The following is a 17,730-nucleotide window of genomic DNA, read 5'->3' as shown; positions in this document are numbered from 1 at the left end:
ACTGACTGAGTGAAGAGTGTCAAGAACTAGCAAGTACATTGGAATAATGCAGTGTGTATTGTATAAGCTGAGCACTATAAGGCTGATCTCAGGGAATTAAACAAATGGCATTAATGTGCCATCAGCAGACCAGATTAGATTTTGACAAAATAATGTAAACTCAGGGTCCAGTAATTGGCGTCTTCCAGGCTTTCAGTCACACTTCAGGGTCTTCATCAGTGGATGGAGTTTGCTCAGTTGTCACGGAGATGGCTGAGTTAAATCATGTGATGTATTTGTGAAACATTGGACTAGACCTGCTGTTTTACCACTTAAATGTGATGTCAAGACTAAATTGTTTGTTTAGAAGGGGAGAAAGGATGTAGGGCGTAGACTGATGAGGAGAGAACGTGCTTAACTGTGTTCTTGTCATATTTTCAGTCAGTTTTTGGACACCCACATGCATCTCTTCAAGTCTAATACACCGTTATTACCTCAGCTAAACACACACATATGCTTGACAGAATGGTGCACCTGCAGCTGAGAAAATTATAAGACTCCTATCCTCTTCTCTTCTCTCGTCCCCCCTTCCTCCATATGTTTTAGAGAAAGCGATACCATGTACCAAACTGTCAGACGCAATGAATAATGTTCCTCCTCTTTCAGAACTGCAGGATGTGATTTGATTTATTGTCTTAGATCGACTTTGATAAAAAAGAAGATGAAGTTGCTGCTGTCCAACACTGAAATGTTGATTTTGTTTTTTAGTTTACTACAATTTGAGTCATTTCTTTTAACCTCTAACAATGTCTGAATGAAAAATGACTGCATTTTTGATTTTGTCGTATTCTCATATTGAAATTGAATACTGTGTATTAACATCTTTTCACTTCTCCTCTCTCCCCCCCTACTCTTTCTTCTCTCTTACTTTTTCTTGCCTTTTTCTACAACTCTTTTCTCTTACTCTCTCCAGGTTCTGTTGCATCAGTTTCACAGCAGGTGACCCCCCCCCTCCGCCAAAATCCGGCTATTAGATGTGACCACGAGGTTGATCAGGAGAAGCCACCATGTCTTAAACGCAGACGGGCCCTCTGGAGCCCTGTCCCCCCACCCTGGACCACCCTCCCCCTCCCCCATCCACCACCTTACCCCTTCTCCCAGCCCTATCCCACTCCCAGACCTCCCTGCACATGTGAGGGACAGGCTACCCAGCCCTGGCTCCCCGCTGGCACACCCCTCCCCTCCCTCCGGAGAGATGAGCTTGCAGAAGCACCAGCAGTTGGGTGGTGGTAGTGGTGGGGTGATGGGCTCTGACAGGGACCTGCAGTCCACTGCCTCCTCCATTTCCCTGCCCTCTGTGAAGAAGGCCCCCAAGAAGAGACGCCTCTCCCTGGCCTCTCTTTTCAGACGGCGAGGACGGGAGCCCAAATCAGGGCGCCAAAGGTCTCGAGAGCTCCAGTACCCTGGACCCGGAGGGCTCGGAGGGGTGGATGGCATCGCCAGCATCGAGAGCATCCACTCTGAGATGTGTAATGATAAGAACTCTGCCTTCTTTTCTGTGGCTGGGACCGGAGCTGCCTCTGCTGCTGCTACTGCTGCTGCCTCCACCTCATCTGCCTCAGGGCCTTCTTTCTCCACTTCCTCCTCCACCTCCTCCAAGGTGGGGGGTGGGGTGGGGACAGAGCTACTGGAGTGCCCGCTGTGCCTTCTGCACCACTCCAGGGAGAGCTTCCCTGACATCATGACCTGTCACCACCGCTCCTGCATTGATTGCCTGCGCCAGTACCTGCGCATCGAGATCTCAGAGTCACGTGTAAACATCAGCTGCCCTGAGTGCTCGGAGCGCTTCAACCCGCACGACATCCGCATGATCCTGGGTGACCGGGCGCTCATGGAGAAATACGAGGAGTTCATGCTGAGGAGGTGGCTGGTGGCTGACCCTGACTGCCGCTGGTGCCCTGCGCCAGACTGTGGGTAAGAAGTGAAAATAAATAAAAGCACATGAACACAGCAGCAGTGACATACACTCTGATTATACTAGGGCTGTAGTCAACCAAAGAAAATCTTGGTCGACTGAAATCGTACATAATCTTCAACAAATTGATAAGTCGCACGGGGGTAATGGGAGTGTACCGTGAACTCAGCAGCCACACATTTCTCTGTTCTCTATTTCTGTTTAGCGTCTTCAGGTTAGGCTAACCCATTGTTGCTAACTTTTGAGCTAACCCCCTTCACTTTTCCAGCACTTGGGGAAACGACAGACTCGCTACGCAAACATACTACGCAATGTCCTATTCCTTAATGGAGTTACACTGCCAATAGTTTCCCAGGCAAGGACACAGACTCCTCAAAACTATTGATTTCCGAATGAATGGATATTTGGCATTAATTTTGGCATTAACAAATATTTTTTTGGCCTGGCGGGGGTTCTCGTTTTGATAACTATAGGAGAAACACTGACTCAGTAAATGTTCAGTACGTTCAGTAAACGCTCAGTAAATGTTGAGTACAGTTAGACCCAGCAGTTGCCATTAGTTTGGGCGAGTTCAAAGTTCTGAGAACAATGGGGGTTTTTTGAATACACCCCTGTTTTTACAGGTAATTTGTCTGTCCCTCCCGTCGCAGGAAATAATGGATTAATCCTGGAAGGCTGTTGATGTAGCACTTCTCTCCTTATGAAAGTAACAGTAAATTATTCGACCAATGAATAAGCATATCGACCAACTAGTCGACCAGCAGACTACAGCCATAGATCATACTGATCTTGTCATTTAAGCCCTGAACATTACATACAGTATTTTCTCTAGATTTTTTCTTCCATCAGATGTGTCCTTGTGTGTCCAGGGTGTCTCAGGTTTTCTATGTTAAAGGAGTTGAATGTGGTGTGTGAGATAGTGTAGTGTGTGTTGTCTGATTCCCATACTATATAAGTAACAAGAAGATAGCCTCTTACATGTGTACTGTTGCTCGTACTTATTTAATTGATTCCAAAATGTCAGCAGTATTTGTAAGAACACAGTTCTTGCTCCTGTTGAGCAGCTAATACTGGGTGCAGACCCATTAATACAGAACCATTAACTAATAGTGGGTGCTTTCCCTGAGTAAATTAAGATAAAAACTATTTTCTTTAATAAAATGCTCGTGTCTCTGCAAGTATTACTGCTGCAAGAGCCATCTGTGGTTGTCTTATGCTACTGTTTTCATTATGATGAAATAGTGTGCGGTCAGCTGTCAAGTAAACTGATCATTGCTTTGACTAATTACATGCAGTATATTCCATATACTGTGATCTGCAATTGTAAATCAATACATTGCAGTAAATGGTAACTCAATATGCTAAACTCCAAAGATGGAGGAAAGACTGCAAGGACAGCATGCTGCAACAGCAGAAGAAGACACAGCTCTTGCCTTGCAGGCCCCAGATGGTGCAGAAAGAGAATGAATGACCCTCTCATGTACTGAGCAGCAGAAGAGAGAAATGTTCAGCCAGAGATCCTGCAGGGATTTGGATTATTGTTGTTTACAACAATATCCTCAGCTGAACCCCATCTCGTTCAGCCCCAATCTTTCACCATCAAGTGCCCAATACTAGTGTTTATGTATGAAGAATTAATGATAGCTACTTCTGAGTTTGACCTATATTGTTTGCTCTGAACGCTTGCCTTTTGGGGGTTTGGCCACTGCTCAAGAGATACCAGTTAAATAGTGCAATCATGGTCATTGTTGCTGAATGGCTCACTGCTGGTGACCTGAACAAGTGGTTGAAGGAAAGCATGAGGTATAAATGGAGCAAAAGAAGCACAGAAAGGTCAAAATAAAGGATGTAAAGCAGAAATAAATATTTAAGATTTTCTGTTCATTGAGTGTTTGCTTGGTCTGTAAGGCTGCGCTCAGATCAAAAACAGCCCTGTGTGGAAACAGTGCAAGTATCTGCGGTGGTGGGGGTGTGTTGTTTGAGGTACCTGTGAGACAATGAAATACAGTCCAGGAAGCTGAATTGGACCTACAGATTAATGTGTTTAAAGGCTTATCAGAAGCCGAAACACTGCACAGCGCATTTTACTACTCACAGACAGGATTTTACTACTCTGGAAAGTTATCACGGCAGCAACTGTTTTATCTTTTGTCAAGACGATCACGAGGTAAACAGTTGAATATGGTGTTCACATTATAGTCGTAGTAATCCATGAGGAATGTGCACCTGCATGTGCAGTGCCTTGCCGGATAACGTTGGGTTGCGTTGTGGCAAAATTTGAGCCCAGTTCAACTTTTTGTCGGATGACTGCTGTGTTTTTTTTTTTTGCCGAGCCATCTGCAGTGGCACCCCCCACTGCGTGATCGCACTGCCCCCATTAAAATGAATGGATGTCGGTCTGAACACCCCCTAACAGTGTATTATGCCACAGGGACACTCACAGTACATCTTCCTGCCTCTCTCTGAGTCTTTCAGACAGTCCTTTCTGTACCAGAAGTCTGTCTTCTTACCTGCCTTCCTTTCTTTCTTCATGTATTTGTTTCAGTTCTATCTGTCTTACTGGCTGCATGCCCCTTTTAAACAGTAGACCGGTTTTGCCTGACTGTTTTGCTGATGGCTCGTTGGCTTGCTTCCACCCAGTCCCCCACACTGTCAAGTCCTGTAGGGTCAAATGGTGACTCCAACTCACTGACAAATCAAATCAGCAGCTCATTTATTCTGGGTTGAGTTGACATCTGTCTTGCGTGCCCTAACTGTTGGCTCTCACAAAAGTAAGGAGGCAGCCAGATTTTACATTCAAATGAACTATTATTTTCTCTGCGTGGCTGAATATGATGATTATGGAAGGAATAGTGGTATATTTTTATGATGGAAAATGGGACCGCATTTTTGTACGTCAAAAGTTGAAACTATTTGAACATTTTGCCGCCACACCAAAACAGTCAACGTAGGGGAAACACTACTAATAAGTCAATTTATATCGTGTTTATATCATGTTCTCCTTCTCTTTGCCCTCTCCCTCTCTTTCTCGCAGCCATTTCCTTTTCTTCCAGGAATTGTTTGAGGTCAGGTGGCTATAAAGACCTCCTCCCCACCCTATTAGACTTTCTTGAAGTACTGTTTGTGCTTAATGCTAAAGCAATAGTAACCTTGAATACCTTGGTCAGCGGGATGTTTTGTTTTGTTTAGTGGGATGTCCTGTTTTGTAACCTTGACCAGAATAGTAGCAGATGTATTTTAAGGGTAAGAATTGTGGGAGGCATCACATGTTTTATTGTGCTTTCAGAACAGTTGAAATGACTGTTGGATGAAACAATGATAGATTCGGTGCCTTGGATTTGCTTTCCTGCTCTGCTTGGAGGGAGAGACTAAACGCCCTTGTCGGGCATATTTATGCAGTGTGCCTCGCAGTCTGATGAAGATACCCAAGGGCTGATTGGTTAGGTTTAGGCATGGGGAGTGAGATGGTTACCGTTAGGGCAAAAATATCATGGTGAGAGCCAATCAGAGGCAGAGTAGGGCATACACGTCCATGCTCCTGGGTACCCTAATATTTTTGACACGATTTTTAGAAATTACAATATAAGATGCATTCTAAGATGTATAGATATTCATATTATGGTGTATGACTCATCTAATGTTGTCACAGTGTTTTCTCTACATTTCCAGCTCTGCTGTCTTCAGCTAACACTCCTTTCAGTCTCTAGGGCCCTCACATCAATCTAACATCTGGATGTCAGAGTACTTTTGCCCTTCTTTGAGCGTTGTGACTGACCATTGTGCTATGTTAACCACCATTGGCACTAGTTGACCCTTATCGATGTCTATTTTGCCAGTTGAGTGAGTTGAATTGGTGGCGGCAGCAGTCAGCGAGACAGAGCACTGCCTTTCCTCTTTTTTTTCCACAAGAAAGAGATGCCAGGTTGACAAAGCCAAAACAAAGCAAAATGAAAGTTTGCAGTAGTAGGTGCAGCTTATTGTCAGGATGTAAACAGATTACTGAACAGCTATTTCCTCCCAGACACAGAATGTATATGCATGCTGGTTGTTGGCTGTAGCATTTGTAGTGCACAGTGTTGTATCAGCCAATCTATCAGCACAAGTTCTTTGAGTTCAGTTCGGTGTGTCATTCTCCTTAGTTTGAGTCCTTCCTTCCTCTCTTGTGTCCATGTGTGTGTCAGAGTGAGACAGCAAATGTCTATCTCTTGTGCTGAGAGACTCGATTTTATTTTTGCACTCCAGAGTGGCTCAGAGGAAACTACATTGTCCTTCCATTTTAGTTTTTCCATGTCTCTGCAGCTTCACTCTACTCTGTCCTTTCCTCTTGCGTGTTCCTCTTTCCTGCAGCTCTGAGGCTTCTGCCAGTTTAATATTCCAGTTTATCACGCAGTTTGTTAAGTGCATTGTTTCAGAGAAGTTCAGGGAAATGCACAGAACACACATTTGGACCAATTACCTCCTCCTGGAAACAATGACTTTAGCCTGCTGTAATCTGGCTCACACAGTCAAATGCACCCTGTCCAGGGATCAGACGTTCTGGGCCTGAAACCACTCATCCATCTGGCCATCTGAATCAAGTTTTTTGACGAATGTTGTCAAGATCAGCAGCATTATTGATTAGAAATTAGAATACAGAACTGTTATGGATAATGTAGTTGTACAGTTTATATACACAGAGAGAGGTAGAGAACATAGACATCAGTACATTTAAAATACATCTCTTTTATTTATAAGAGTTATTATTTTTCCGATGGCTGTGAGTGTATTGCTGTAGTCACAAACTAACATATTTGAGTACTGAGTTCTTTTATTTCAGATGTTTCAGATGGGGCGGCTGTGGCTCAGGAGGTAGAGCGGGTCGTCCACTAATCGGAAGATCGGCGGTTCGATTCCCGGCTCCTCCAGTCCACATGCCGATGTGTCCTTGGGCAAGATACTTAACCCCAAAAAATTGCTCCTGATGGCTGTGCCATCAGTGTATGAATGTGTGTGAATGCTTAGCTTCCTCTGATGGGCAGGTTGGGACCTTGCATGGTAGCCCCTGTACCCATTCAGCGTATGAATGTGTGTGAATGGGTGAATGTGATTCGTAGTGTAAAAAGCGCTTTGAGTGGTTGGAAGACTAGAAAGGCGCTATACAAGTACAGTCCATTTACCATTTACCATGTTCTGGTAGGGAGGATATGTGATGTTGTGTAAATTTGCTGTACAAACAGGACACTAGTGTTGCAGTCAAAGTTATTGATGTGATTTTAAAATGTGTAAAATAGTCTTTCAGAGGAAGTGATCATACAGAAACTGCGGTGATCTAAATTCATCTTTTGCTTTTGGTTTGACTTCACCTTTTGAACTTGTTCTTTCAGGGGATTTTGACACTGTGAGGTGATGTTTTGTGGTTGATTCTACAGCAACGCCTTAGACTTATCAGTTTCATTTGCATGGTGGGGAATTTATGTACATCAGGTAATTTCTGGCAGTATTTTTATAGCAGTTGTGTGGTCAAATTCATATACTCACACTGCAGTGCTAAAGCCATGGTCCTCTCATTTCCTAACATCTCTACAGTCCTCTACGGTCTGTAGTCTGCATAGAGTTTAGTGCTGGTGGTATCCAGAGGAGGGTTTTAAAAAGGATTGACCTTGTCTTTGCTTTTTCTTGCTGCCTGTCTGCATTCTAGACACAGTCCTCAGTAGAGTAAAAAGATCCACAACGGAGGAAGTCTCCCAGGCTCTCCGTGGCTCTGTGATTGAAACCTAATCCTTAGGTCAGTCACAGAGGGACCTAGAGGCTTCTGATACAGTCGGATACAACTACGTCACACACTCCAGGGTTTCCCTCAGGAAATCAGCTAGTCACTATTTTGCAGCTGTCATCTATGAACAGATTAACTGTTTTTGAACACGGTTTCTTTGTCAGCACTTGCAGCTTTTCTCTCCTGTCTGTCAGCTGAAAGCATCACACATCACATCACCTTCGCTCAGCTCAGCTCAGCTGTCGCTCTGTCAGAGATGATTTGCTGTGCTCTCTATGTTATGTAAATGCACCTGCCATTGCTGGAGACACGACAACTGGAGGAACAAGGCACACTGACGACTGACTCAGCTTAATATACTAAATCTCGTTAAACTATATAAAAATATTCCATCCATATTAACATCACGCTTTTGGTATTTAATCAACAGATTATTCCCTTTTAAACCCAGAAAGTGATTATTTAAGAGAAGTTTTGTAATGTTCAGAAATGAAAGGCCTATGCTGTGAGGTTTTTATGATTTAGCAAAAATACAGTATATTGTGTCTTGTGAGATTTGTGGTGTTCCGCAGGGCAAGCAGCCTCTGCAATAAAAGTGGCTCTGACGAACTTTGGGTCTCAAGCTATCAGCTGGTCGATTGGGAACCAAAAGTCCACTGAGGGTCATTTTTACAGGGTCAGAGGCACAGATCAACAGACATATTTAACTTTGGCATTTACCGGACACACACACTCCTACAGCCAACAGAATGATTGAGGATGGACAAAGCATCATTACTCATGTCAGGAGTTTTCCGCAGTCTAGAGATGGATCACAATGCCAGTGAACAGAGGGAGACAAAGTGGTTGTCTAATTTGCCATTTTAGAAGCTTCGTAATATAAATTGTGAGATGAATTAAGCCAGTGTTTTAATGTTAAGATATGTCCCTGCTGCATTAGCTGAATTGTTAAAAAAGAGCAAAGTTCTGCACTGCTTCTTCCCAAATGTCAGCTGTCTTAATTTGTCATTTTATATAAATTACTTTTACATGGATTCGCACCATTTGCAGCGATGTTCTTTTCATTTGTACCGCACCCTGTGACCTTGGTGCATTTAGACGAAACTCATTCTGTGATATCACTATGGTGTATTAAATATTAACTTTTCTCTGGAATGTGTTATGTTTGTTCTCTATTAGGTATGCGGTGATCGCCTTCGGGTGTGCCAGCTGTCCCAAGATCACGTGCGGCAGGGAGGGCTGCGGTACGGAGTTCTGTTACCACTGTAAGCAGCTGTGGCATCCCAACCAGACCTGTGATGCAGCACGACAGCAGAGAGCCCAGAGCCTCCGCCTGAGGACCGTTCGCTCATCCTCCCTCAGCTACAGCCAAGAGAGCGGAGCTGCAGGTTGGCTGACTGAACACACACACACACACTAAAGCATGCATAGCTGCATGGCTGCTCATTTAATCTTCTGTACGCCATGCTCAGTGCATGCTGGTCAGATCACTCACACGTCTTTAAACATGAGCGCAGATTATGTCCAGTATATTGCCACAAATGTAATGTTGAGAGGAGGATTGTGGGAATTAGTAGGGAATGTTTCTTTATGCCATGACGTTATCTGACAGGATAGACAGCGGTCTACATCTACAGTAGTAGGGGAGACTATGTTATTCTTCTTTTTTCTGCCTCTCAGCTGATGACATCAAACCATGTCCACGCTGTGCTGCTTACATTATCAAAATGAATGACGGCAGCTGTAACCACATGACCTGCGCTGTCTGTGGGTGTGAGTTCTGCTGGCTCTGCATGAAGGAGATCTCAGACCTGCACTACCTGAGGTCAGTATATGCACACAAATACACACACTTTAGAAGATTTTTGTCATTTAATATGTGGGCATCAGTATTTTGGATACGCTTCAGGTAACGATGTTCAACAGATATAATAAATATAATATATCATTTTTATTGCCTCAGTAGTGGCTTAGAATATGAACCTATTCAGCAAGTTTGGTTGTTCCACCTCTTAAAGTTTCTGACCTGCCTGGCTAAATTAAAATGATGTATTTTTGGAACAGCCATAAAGCTAGCCAGCACTCTGAGGGAGTAACTTTTTCCCTCAGTTTTGTGACAAGAGATGAAAAAGCTGAAGACCTACATCACAGTATGAATGATGTAAGCATAGGCCCCCTTCACCATTGCTTATAATCTTTCCCGTCCACCTCTCTCTCTCAGTCCGTCAGGCTGTACTTTCTGGGGGAAGAAGCCATGGAGCAGGAAGAAGAAGATTCTGTGGCAACTGGGAACACTTGTGGGTGCCCCCGTTGGCATAGCACTCATCGCCGGCATAGCTATCCCCGCCATGATTATTGGCATCCCTGTATACGTGGGAAGGAAGGTGAGACTCTGGAGACAAATTCATATAGTGGGAAGGAAGGTCTGGAACATATTCAAGTTTCTCTGCTTACAGTTTTCACTACATGGGTCAGGCGGAACACTGGCTCATTCTGACAGACACTTCAGACTGGAGGATCTGTCACTGTGTCGATTTACTGCTCAAACACTTGACTGCATTGAGCTGTGTGGATTATTATAAACACATGTGGTATCTGAGTATTGCCTTTAATAGTTTGAATAACTCCTTTGCATTAGAGCTCTGTCTTCTCACACAGCACTCCTCTGAAGCATTATCTTTTCACCTGTAAACATAATCAGTGTTACGTAACTGGCCAGAAACCAGCACTACATATCAATCAGTAACTAACTAGTCATATCTAAAAATCAGCACACACACACTGTCATGTATCTTTCTCACGCTCTGAAGTTCTCCTAAGCCAGCTGAGTTTATTTCTCAATAACCTGCCCTATGTGTTGTGTGTCTGTGTATATACTCTTGTGTTGTTTTGTATCTCTCATCAGTCTAGTTCTGTTTAATACGAACTTGACAGTCCAATAAAATGAAAGGATTCAGACTTTCCAGAATTCCCCTCTTAAGCCTGCCAAGAAGAACTGAGAGCCAACAAACTTTTTTTTTCCCCCACTCACAGAACCAGACCACATCGAGTGGTGATCACATGACAGAGCGTCTGAGCATGAATCACCTGCATTCCACATGCAGTAGATGAATGTAGCTGTTCAGTCTTGATGTTAAATCCGCATCCTGGTGACTCACTGCACCAAAGCCACGGCTATTTACATGATAGATGGTCACGTTTTATTTTCTCTAATTGTCAATATGAGCTCTACTGTTTTACTGTTGACTGATTAATAAAGCAGAAATGTTATGATAATAGTAATAAGCAGTCCATGCCATACTTCTCAGTATTCGGGGCGTATATTTACACTGTGGTTATTTATTCAGACCTTTCAACAGTGTACATAACACTTCAACTATCTTTTACAAGAATTTATCTATTTCCCAAATCTAGCTAGCTTTCACATAATGACTAGTCTATGACTAGTGCAGTCTCTTCTCTCCCCTGAGTCATTAAGGCCACGGCACTTGGGTTGTGTCAGTAGTTGGTTTAGATAATAGTTGTGAGAACTTGACTTCTCAGGGTTTTTTTTCTGACTGTGTGACTCAATGCTCCTCTTATCTCTGTCAGATCCATAACCGCTATGAAGGCAAAGATATCTCAAACCACAAGAGGAATCTGGTGATCGCTGGTGGAGTGACACTCTCTGTCATCGTGTCTCCAGTGGTGGCTGCAGTCACTGTCGGTCAGTCTACTCTCTTCTACCCCTTCTCTTCCTCTTTTTCTCTTTCTCTATCTCTCCCTCTCTGCAGCACGTCTGTGCATGCCTGGTGATCTTTATTGACATTTCTTTGTTGGACTTAGCTAGCTTCAGTAATTCCTTTTGTTTAATATTATGCAAAAGTTCGTTTTCAAAGTCAATTGGTTTTATTATGACCTGTTGCATAAAGATGGGAAAGTTGAAAGAGAGTCAGACCGTTTTGATTGCTGTGCGTCAGCATAGTGGCCTCCATGTTTTTTTACAGTGTTTTTGGCTAACATGTCGCTGGTCTCTGTGTGTCTTTTTGTCTCTTCGTTTCTTTCATCCATCAGGCATTGGAGTTCCCATCATGCTGGCTTACGTCTACGGTGTGGTGCCCATCTCGCTGTGCCGTAGTGGAGGTTGTGGTGTCTCAGCTGGGAATGGCAAAGGAGTTCGCATAGAGTTTGATGACGAGAATGACATGAATGCTGGCAGTGGGGCAGCTGCCACTGGTAAGCTTCAGCATCCCCACAACCCACGCTGACACCCAGCAACCTTGTGTTTATGCCCAAGTCAGCAAACAACGCAATTTGCTTTTTGCTGACTGATGCACTACACTGTCCAAATGAAATTTGCTGTCAGTTTCACAGATGTCAAGTGTTCTTTCATAGGAAAAAATCTTTTTTTTTTTTTTTTTTTTTTTTTGGCCTCTTTTGTGAGACTAAAATTCACTGCTGTTACTGTACCGTTACCAGTTTAGAATTTCATCAGAAATATCTCATTTTTAGACACAGTGCTTGCTTCCTTTTTGTTTCTGCAAAAGATTATATCTTTATTCCTTATTTCCATATTTTCAAAATCTATTTCATGGTTTTCTGTAGATACTACATCAGTGGCAGACACCAGGAACAACCCCAGTATAGGTGAAGGCAGTGTTGGGGGTCTGACAGGCAGTCTTAGTGCCAGTGGAAGCCACATGGACCGACTGGGGGCCATCAGGGACAACCTGAGTGAGACAGCCTCCACCATGGCCCTGGCTGGAGCCAGCATCACCGGCAGCCTGTCTGGCAGTGCTATGGTCAATTACCTAAACAGGTATTTTGGCATCAACACATGCTGTGGGATATCAATGTTCATGCAAACTTGGATTTCACGGTACTGTTTTGTATTGTCTGAATCTCCCCTCTCACATGTTGTCAGGCTGGAGGTACAGGCTGATGTGCAGAAGGAGCGTTGCAGTCTCAGTGGTGAGTCTGGCACTGTCAGCCTGGGTACAATCAGCGACAACGCTAGCACCAAAGCAATGGCTGGATCCATTCTTAATGCCTACATGCCTCTTGACAGGTAAGAAATCACCTCCATTTGGCTGGAAGGAATCACTGTGTCAGCATTTTTGTTGTTCTGTGTTGCCGGTGTCCCTCTAGACAAAATATGAAATAGATTGTTGTGAAATACCTTGTAAATAAACATGCTGTGATCACATAAATACTAAACACCAGCAGAAGAAAAACATGAAATTGTTTATATATTTGATTTTTATTGGAAGAGGAAATATTTGAGCATAAGTGCTTTCTCTTTTTATTAATGATGAGAATCCAATTATTGTTATGGAAGCATTAACTAGAAAATGATTAGAACAGATCAGAATGTTAAACTATGATTTCGTTATGCCTAATGATGCCTCTTAGCAGTTGCAGACTCATTAGGCACTTTTGGACTGGAGAAACTTTTTCATAGTACTAAGAGCTGTTGCAGGAAGTACCTCTTTTTTATTGTGTCCGCACTGCAGGATCTGTGGATGATTGTAGTTCTTAGAACGTTGTTTTGAGGGACTTTTTTAGCTCCTATTTCAGCGTAGGTACTGTCTGAGGATAAGAAGAACCTTGTGTGACGAAAGTGTATGGTAATTGGTCGAACATATGAGCCAATTCAAACCACAAGGAAACCATAAAAGAAGGAAGGGTCATTACATCACAGTGTAGCGTGTGAACACACATTGGTGCCGTTGGTGCTCGGTGCAGTTAGCGTAGTGGTGAATGGACAGACCACTCCTTCATCTCTCCCCTCTCAGTTTCACATATCGTTAATCTGGGAGGCACAGATATTTTATATATTTATGGCTAAGCTTCTCATGCACATGTGATTGAGGTTAGTAACAGACTCAAATTAGTAAGTTAGCTAATTCATAATTACGATGCATTATTTTCTGATCAAGTTTGTTTAAAGTTTTTCTAAAAGTTTCTGATAGCCTTGACATTAATGCCTTTGTTGTTTTATAGTTAAGGGTTAGTTTATAGCCTACCAATGCACGGATCAAAATAAAAGGAAGAGAGAAGGAATGAAGAATACAGATTTTCTTAAAGTTACTACAAGGAACTTTCATTTTGTGTTAATTTTAGCAGCCCTGTGGGCAAAAGTGGTAGTGTTTTCCCAGAATGAAGACTACATTTCCCATGAGCACCACTGCCTCATGTCGTAAAATGTTGGCTAGCTGGTGCGTTTGTTTTGGAAGTGTGTGAAAGAAAGAGGCTACTTATTTTTAATACTATTTTTCTTTTTTCAAACACAGTTGTTTGTAGTATGCATAGAAATTAAGTAATGTATCTGTTTGTGGCTATGTAAGATTAATAATTGTAATATGACAATGGTGAAGCAAAGTAAACTTTGTTTTAGTATTGTTCTTTTTTTCTCAGGATTATGAAGTCATGACCTGCCCTACTCTGCCTCAGATTGTCTTACCCTGATATTCTTACCCTAACCATTTTGAAAAATCTGTTTCTGAAGTGTCTTCTTTCATTTGGTAGAGTAGTGTAGTGTAGATAAGTTAGGTTTTAATGTGCTTGTCCATGCATCTCGCATAGACTTAAATAGGACTTGCACCAAGCAGAGCATTAAAACGTTGGTATTATGATGTAATGACCCTTCCTTCTTTTATAGTCTCCTTGATGCAGCGCTGACAGCCGCCATTTTTAAAAACCTGTATAAAGCAACCGCATAGTCTAAATTCATGTCTCCTTTCCAATTCCGTTATTATCATGAAACCCACGACACACAACAAACACAGAGCTCTGATCGCAGCGCCCTCCATCTTGTTGTTGTTGTTGATCTGGCGCAGAAATAACATTACTATACCAACCACTGGCCCCAGTGTTCCTATTGGTGGTGTGAATGCAACAGAAAAAAACCCTTGAAGGTATGTAGTTCTCAGAGGAGCTCCCCGATGTGTAGTTCTCTCAGGGAGTCCCCAGAACTGTTTGGTCCTAAAGCGCCTGTAAAACAGCCTTCTGAGGCTTATTGCTTAATCAAACACACACATACTGTACTTTTCTTAAATGTCTTATTTCTTTGTTTCTTTGCTTCCCTCATCATCCCGGATTCCAGAGATGGGAACAGTATGGAAGTCCAGGTCGACATTGAATCCAAACCCGGTAAACTACGGCATCACAGTGGCGGCAGCAGCGTGGATGATGGCAGCCACGTAGGCCGCTGTGGCTGGACCTGCCCCTCCAACGGTTGCACCTCCTCAGAGGGCAAAGGAACCTCCACCAAGTGGGCCAAAGAGGCATCCTGCTCGTCCTCTTCCAGCTCGGGGGGCAAAAAGAGCAAAGGCAAACTGCGCAAGAAAGGCGGCGGAGGCACCAAGATCAATGAGACACGGGAGGACATGGATGCTCAGCTGCTGGAGCAGCGCAGCACCAACTCCTCAGAGTTCGACTCTCCTTCTCTGAGCGGCAGCCTGCCCTCGGTGGCTGACTCCCACTCCAGCCACTTCTCCGAGTTCAGCTGCTCCGATCTGGAGAGCATGAAGACGTCCTGTAGCCACGGCTCTGGTGGAGGTGACTACCACACTCGCTTCGCCACCGTCAGCCCTTTACCTGAGGTGGAGAACGACCGCCTTGAGACCTGCCCGGCTTCCTCGTCCTCATCCCAGGGACAAGGAGCTGTGATCACTCCCCACTCCCCCACCTCCACCACCTCCTCCCTGGGCCACGGTGCAGAGCTCTCCCCTCTCTGCTTCATCACAGAGGAGAATGTCAACCTGGTGTGCCCCGCTGACCTGGACTCTCACAGCAACACCGGAGAGCTGCTAAAAGAAACCAACAACAACCACCATCAACCACACCAACCAACCCAAACCCAGCAGCAACCCAAGAACTCCTGTATACAGACTGACATATAAAATCTCAATACCTTAAGTGCTGCACAGACGCTCTGTTTTTATTTAACATCTTTTCCTCCACGAAACTAACAATCCTAGTTTACAGTTTAACCTGCATTATCTGTTATTCCCTTGTAAAGGGGACATGTTACTTTGGGATCAATGTCTTCATAAAAAGCAACCTTTGAGTAAAGAAGGGGACCTGTGTGTCCACTGACTGTCAGTAAGCTTGTTAGGAGTATTGAGAGGTTTTCACAATGCAGCCATGTGAGAAATGTTAAGGTTGTGAATGCTGGTGTTTCTGCTGTGCGACCCGCAGACTGCTGACACACTTTCAATAGTTCACCACCACTTGTAACGGAGAGCAGCCCCCTGATTTGGTCGCCGTCATATTGATATGTGTAGGTTTAAATAAAACCACTGTGCCAGTTTTGCAAGTATTTGATTTTTGGCTCTTCAATGCAGATGCAACACCATGCAGGAATCTTAATGTTACAGCTTTCCAAAAGTGAACTCAAACAGGGACCAGGCAATATGATTCACAACTTCTTTTTTTCCCCAGATTGACTTATAAGTAAAAGAGGAACCTTGTGTTCTTTTCTGTAATTATTTGAAAAAATAAAAAGATTTTTTTTTGTTTTTTAGTTTGAAAGAAACCCTCTAATGTATAATTTTGAGGCCCAGGCTCAACATCCAAAATCACTTTAGCACTAAAATCAACCTGTAACAAAACTGAGATTCTCTTCAGATGGATGCACATAGCTGTATTCCCATTTTGGAAGATGGTGTTCGACAGCTTTTTAGCAACTTGGTGACCACTGAGTTTAGACCTATAGCCCAAAACTATCAGCGTGCTTTCAGTGCTAAGATGGCTTTGGAAGCTCCGGCCTTTTTGCTCATTTTGTTCTGTGGAAAGCTTGTGATGATATGTTGGGGGGAGGGAGGGTGAGGGTTGATGGAAACAGATTTGAGAAAGAGGTCTCTGGAAGGCCACGGTTATCAAGATAATGCTGAAAGTCATTATAATACCATTAACCAATGGGTTGGTCAATTCTGTGAAATTGTATAAAGAAAATGTTTTGTCCTGTTCAAAGGTGATTTATTCAGGCTGATGGTCTCGCCTCACTGAGTAAGAGAGAGCTTTGATATCTTTCTTTGTTAACTCATGGTGCCTTCAAGAAGCTGTTTGTGTTCTGTTTGTCTCTCTCTCTCCACTGTGTCTTCAAGACTTCAAACAAAAACAACAGCAACTCATTCTAGATAGCAGAATGTCTGTCTGTGTAGGAGGGACGCTCTCATGGTATTCATTCACATACACATCATACTGTGGTAGACATGGTAAATGAAGACTTTTCAATTGCCTACCAAAGACAGCACTCAGGCTCTTGTTAAATCTTATACCTTTGACTTGTCACCTGTAAACATCGTATGGTGCATCCTTTTTACACCATGGGGATGAATGAAGACAAGACCCAGGATGATACAGACATGCAGACTGCTGTTTCATACACGCTTCACAAACGCTACGCAAATAACTGAGGCCGCAGAACGGCTCAAGGCACCTGCACTGTTATCCGTATTTCTTATTATATTGATGCTCTGCAATGCACAAGGTTAATAGGAATGCATAGGTATGTTATGGGTTATCTTCCCTATTGATTTGTCCTGCGATTCCTGTTTGTGTTGCCAATCGGTGCTGCTGAGCAGACTTGAAGTCAAATTCTGTTTTTCAAGTGTTTGCTTAAGCCTGTCTTTACTGCTCAGTGGTCCACTTTATTGAGGCCACTGAGTCAGCTCAGGTGAACCTCTACCAGGTAGGTAAAAGCATCTTGAATGGTATTTTCACCCAGGTCTGTTACTGAATGAACACTCAATTTGGTTCAGTGGATAAGGCTAAATGCTGCAGTCCTCCCCGCATTAAAGCAAATGTCATTTTGTTCTTCCTCCCTGGTTCTGTTTCTCATTCATCACCAAAACTCCAGTTTCTTGATCCTAATTTGAACACTAGTGCCAGATATAAATGCAGAATGGCATAAGGTATTTGTATATTTGTTTGGTAATTTGCTTTACTATATGCGTGTAAATGCATATCAGAAAAATAAAAAAATATATGAAATGTTGTCATCTGGTTTTTCAAGCACTGTAAATATTCCATCGTAATT

The 17,730-nt window shown here is 43.2% G+C and overlaps 1 protein-coding gene across 1 annotated transcript in view; it reads left to right on the top strand.

Annotated features, from left to right (window-relative positions):
* The window catches only part of LOC137191925 (E3 ubiquitin-protein ligase RNF19A-like), a 37,035-nt gene extending 19,347 nt beyond the window's left edge, over positions 1-17,688 (top strand). Inside the window, exons 2-10 of the mRNA XM_067602420.1 lie at positions 953-1,953; positions 8,886-9,094; positions 9,387-9,531; positions 9,928-10,090; positions 11,298-11,412; positions 11,760-11,921; positions 12,291-12,504; positions 12,610-12,753; positions 14,791-17,688. Coding sequence (XP_067458521.1) covers positions 1,235-1,953; positions 8,886-9,094; positions 9,387-9,531; positions 9,928-10,090; positions 11,298-11,412; positions 11,760-11,921; positions 12,291-12,504; positions 12,610-12,753; positions 14,791-15,589 — 2,670 coding nt within the window. The 5' untranslated portion in view covers positions 953-1,234 and the 3' untranslated portion in view covers positions 15,590-17,688. The remainder of the gene's footprint in view (positions 1-952; positions 1,954-8,885; positions 9,095-9,386; positions 9,532-9,927; positions 10,091-11,297; positions 11,413-11,759; positions 11,922-12,290; positions 12,505-12,609; positions 12,754-14,790) is intronic.
* Positions 17,689-17,730: the final 42 nt, after the last annotated feature.

This window comes from Thunnus thynnus, chromosome 10, assembly GCF_963924715.1.
Source record: "Thunnus thynnus chromosome 10, fThuThy2.1, whole genome shotgun sequence".
Lineage (NCBI taxonomy): Eukaryota > Metazoa > Chordata > Actinopteri > Scombriformes > Scombridae > Thunnus > Thunnus thynnus.
This window is presented reverse-complemented; position numbering and strand designations above follow the sequence as displayed.